General features: G+C 50.9%; 2 protein-coding genes across 2 annotated transcripts in view; one reads left to right on the top strand and one right to left on the bottom strand.

The window, feature by feature from the left end:
- Positions 1-1,265, bottom strand: LOC124485668 (protein FAM124A; the record flags this gene model as incomplete). The annotated part of the gene is made up of 1 exon (XM_047047396.1): positions 1-1,265. A coding segment is annotated over one exon (900 nt), but the record flags the coding sequence as incomplete, so codon positions are not given.
- Positions 1,266-2,782: 1,517 nt separating this feature from the next.
- Positions 2,783-4,462, top strand: part of LOC124485672 (inactive dipeptidyl peptidase 10-like) — a 42,547-nt gene continuing 40,867 nt past the window's right edge. The window contains exons 1-2 of the mRNA XM_047047419.1: positions 2,783-2,810; positions 3,124-3,162. Of these exons, the coding sequence (XP_046903375.1) occupies positions 2,783-2,810; positions 3,124-3,162 (67 nt within the window). The remainder of the gene's footprint in view (positions 2,811-3,123; positions 3,163-4,462) is intronic.

A 4,462-nucleotide genomic window follows, 5' to 3' on the forward strand; every position in this document is an offset into this window, starting at 1 on the left:
TGCAGGTATTTTAATACCTACCGGCCTTTTAGTTTAGTTTTGCTGCCTGAACGTGATGGCATCGGTGCAGATTCAGAGAGAGATTCAGTATTTATGTCTGAAAAGTATACTTTAATTTGTGCTATACAGACAACCAAAAGTATTTTATCACAATACATATACCTGTCGACGAAAACTAAAACCATATATTTACTTAATATTAATTCATCGTATCCACACACCACAGAAACATAGATAAACACAAAAAACGATCATACGATCACATAAATAAGTGTTTGAACTGCCTCTGGAATTCTGTCTTTAATTGAGACTTCTACAGAAACAGTCTTCACTGGTCTCTAATCTCTAACCCACTCCACTGCCTTTTAAATGTAAAACTCCTGATCATCCTCGCTGTTCTGCTTCACCTCCCCATTGCTGGTCTTGTTGCTGTCCAATTGGCTGAGGGAGTTGTCACTCCATGTGAGATGCCCGTTCATTGGCAGGCATGTACTTTGGGGGCGGGACCGCTGCAGGGTAGCAGGCATGCTCTTGGAGGAGAGGCTGCTGGTTCTCATGGGGATCGGAGGCCGGCCTAACGTCGCTGTCTTGGTTACGACGGGCCCGGGGGGAACTGGTCCAACGTCTTCGGGTGGGGCAGATACGGGGCGGGGCGTTTGCGAGAGGCGGGGCTTGTTATAAGCGGACACCACCGATAGGTCCACAATGCTGCCAGTGTCCACCGTCATCCCAGTGTCCACGTCCGTCTCCTCCGCGCCAATCAGAGCGTCCACGTTCAGGCGGAAGGGTGGGACCAGGGAGGCGCTGCGGGAGTGGGGGAGGGTGTGGCGATGGGCTGGGGGGCTGGGCGGGGCCCCGGGGGAGGGGCAGGCGGAGCGGGCGTGGCCCGGAGTGGTGGGCAGGGAGAAGAGGGAGCTGGCGCGGTGGCTGGTCCATTGTGTCCTCCAGGCCTCCGGGTGGCGCTGTGGAGCCCAGTCGTCCCCCGCCTCGCCCTCCTCCCAGGCCAGAGGCAGGGAGGTCTGGGAAGCCTGGCAGGCCAGGAGCCTGGGCTCGTGGTTCTGCGTCCGGATCTGAGACTGACGGTGGTAGCGCCGGGTTCGGGTGGAGACGGGGGCGCGGCCTAACAGGTTGGACTGGGGCGGAGCTGCTACCAGCTCGCTGGGCGGAGGGGAAGGGGCGGGGGAGGAGTCGTCCACAAGGTGTCCGCCCTGACCGTCTGTGTTCCAGCGTTTAGACCGGGCGCCCTGGACCTGGGATAGGAAGCAGACACATCACAGCTGATGTCAATACCGGACCACGCCAATGTTGCTGAAATGTGTTTTTAGTAGCCATAAGGAAACCAGTGTTGTTTCAAAGACAGTTATTCTCCCTAAATGTGAACAGCAGATAAAACCACACAGAATATTCCTACTTTTCAGTAAAATAATTATGGTTTTGTCCCCTATGGACATGTTGTGAACACTAATGATGCTCTCTGACAGTTGTTTAGCAACATAGACAGCTCAGTGGAAGATGAGGTGTGGGGTGAGGGGTGGGGGAGGGGTGGGGGAGGGGTGGGGGAGGGGTGGGGGAGGATGAGGGGACTGGAAGCCCCTGGGCCCACTAAAGAGGCCTCTGGGTTTCCAGCCTGACCACTTTATGAGTTGCACCGGCAGCTGGAGAACTCGTCTGCATCCGCGGGGACTGCAATGTCTCCCTCCTCCCTCCCCCCTCCACAGCCGACCCTCAATACAGGGAGGAGCAGACATGGTTCGTTCCAAAAACAACCTTGTTCTCCTCCTTCCTACGTGCTTACGGTCCTTAGACTTCTCCCTCTCTCTCTCTCTCTCTCTCTCTCTCTCTCTCTCTCTCTCTCTCTCTCTGTGTCTCTCTCTGTCTCTCTCTCACTCTCTTTACCCCTCTCCCTCTCCTTCCCTCTCTGTCTGTCCTTCCCTCTCTCTCGTTCTCTCTCTCTCTCTGTCTCTCTCTCACTCTCTTTACCTCTCTCCCTCTCCTTCCCTCTCTCTCTCCCTCTCTGTCTCCCCCTCTCTCTCTCTCTCTGTGTAAAGTGACTGATGGACTGATGGACTGCTAAACCCATCGTTCACCACACATCAGCTAGTTGACATGCAGTATTCACACCAACCTCACAAGTCTGATTGACAAACTCCATCCCCCCTCCATCCTTCCACCTCCACCCCTCCCTCCATCCTTCCACCTCCACCCCTCCCTCCCAAACCTCCGTCCCCCCCCTCTTCTCTGATGGCTTTTCCATGTTGCTATTCTCATGCCTGTCATCTCACCTATCTTTCCACCCAAACAACCCTGGGAGTCATCCTGACTGCTCTACACGGTTCCAGACAGCTGTTTCCAGAACTGCATGAGGACGTGAGCTTCATGGACAGTGGAGGACACAACTCCACATTTCCTTTCCACAGTAATAATATGCAACCATTCGGCTGTGTGATACAAGCCAAGGACAGTCCTTGCAATTGTCCAATGAAACCTTTTTTAAATGTGATATATATTTAAAAACCTCTTACAATGCTGGATTTAAAAACAATATGACGCTCACCTGGGTGATTTGTGAGTTTTGGAGAGAGGCTTTAAAACAACAATTACTAAGCCGAGCTCGTTAGGCAAATGGCTTGTTAAAGCAGGGCTGCTGGCTGGCTGGATAAGTGGATGCTTCGTTAAGTGGATGCCTTGTTAAGCGACTACAGTAGCTGTTCATGTTGAACTGCTTTGATGATGGCTGGCACTAATGTGTGTGTGTGTGCGTGTGCGTGTGTGTGTGGGGGTCATGAGGGCGTGCAGACTCCAGTATGCAGGTTTGTGTGTGTGAGATTGTGTGTGAGAGAGAGAGAGAGAGAGAGAGAGAAACAATGTCCTAGTGTTTCCTTGCTCCACACCTCACTGCACTTTCTTTCTCATTTCCTCTCTCTACAAATACTCCCTCTGTTCTTCTCTCTCCCTGCCTCTCTCCTTCACTCCTTCATTTACACACATCTACTCGGTTACTTCTTACATTCTTACATTGTTTTCTTTCTTTATCCCCTCTCTCCCTCTACACATCCCGTTTCTCCAGCCTACATTCATGCTCTCCTCTATTTCTCACACGATTGATGTGGTTCCTCTCAACAGGAGCGCAGGATGTGACCCTGGGGACGGAGGGAGGAGGACGTGACCCTGGGGACGGAGGGAGGAGGACGTGACCCTGGGGACGGAGGACGGAGGGAGGAAGACGTGTCTGCTGGGGACCATTTGATGAACATACTAACGATGATGTAGGGACACCAGAGGAGAGAAGTGTGTGTGAGACTGTCTGTGTGAGACTGTCTGTGTTTATTCATGTTTGTCCGTGTGTGTGTCATTGTCTCTGTGCATGGTCTTCATCCATGGTCTTGACACTCGGGCTGGTTAACTTTCCGTGCAGACAACCCACGCTGCCCTGGAAGCAGCAGGGGGTTCTGGGTAACGAGGCTGTTGTCGTGGCAATGGTGAGAGCCACTCTCTGAGCCCTGATTTATCTAGGGCTAATCCGGGTCAGATGGAACTGACTGAATACACTTCCTGGTTAGGGTTGGGGTTCCCTTTTGGCTTATTGTGTCTCTGGATCAACACACGCCTGCTCATCTAACATATCCTCAGCTTGGGAATCTTTACATGAAGGAATCAACAAGCGTTATAATGTATCAGTGATATGTCTACCAAAAGACTGATTTGAAGGAAGCATGACCTTCCATTCTATAGCCTTTTTATGATTTGTTCATAACTTTATGAACATAAAACAATAACATGAAAAGCCAACCACACCGATAAATTCAAGCTCTTCTGGTGTTAAGGGTGAGTTAGCTTTAACTCTAAATGCAACAAGCATGAACTGGCCATCTTAAATGAACCCCTCCCCCCCTTTAGTTGGGTCCTTCCAATCTTAATAATGGGTCAGTTGTAATCAGCTTGGAGTTTCAGAAGAACTTATCTAACAGACCTCTGACAGCAATCCACTTGTAAACTGATACGCTTGCAACAAGAGCTGCTGTGTGTGTGTGAGAGATAGAGAGAAAAAAAGAGAGAGAAAAAGAGAGAGAGAAAGAGTATTTGAGAAGCCAGGTAAGGGTGTGTTCTTGTGTAGGAATGGTACTATCACAGATGCTTAACCACATCTATGCATGCATGCACACAGGCATGCAGACACGCACACAGGCAGACACACACACACACACACTTGGTGGTCCTTTTGTGTGTGTGTTATAGACCAGTGTGTGTACACAATGTATTTGCAGTGTGAGTGTATGAACTTGACTGAATCTCCTTCAGGGTGGTCACAGACGATGGCCCCTGCAGTGCACAGCTTTACACCTAACCTCCACACCTAACCCTAACCACCTACCCATTAACCTCCACACCTAACCCTAACCCTCCACACCTAACCCTAAACCTCCACACCTAACCTCCACCCCTAACCCTCCACACCTAACCC

Source organism: Hypomesus transpacificus, chromosome 23 (assembly GCF_021917145.1).
Source record: "Hypomesus transpacificus isolate Combined female chromosome 23, fHypTra1, whole genome shotgun sequence".
Lineage (NCBI taxonomy): Eukaryota > Metazoa > Chordata > Actinopteri > Osmeriformes > Osmeridae > Hypomesus > Hypomesus transpacificus.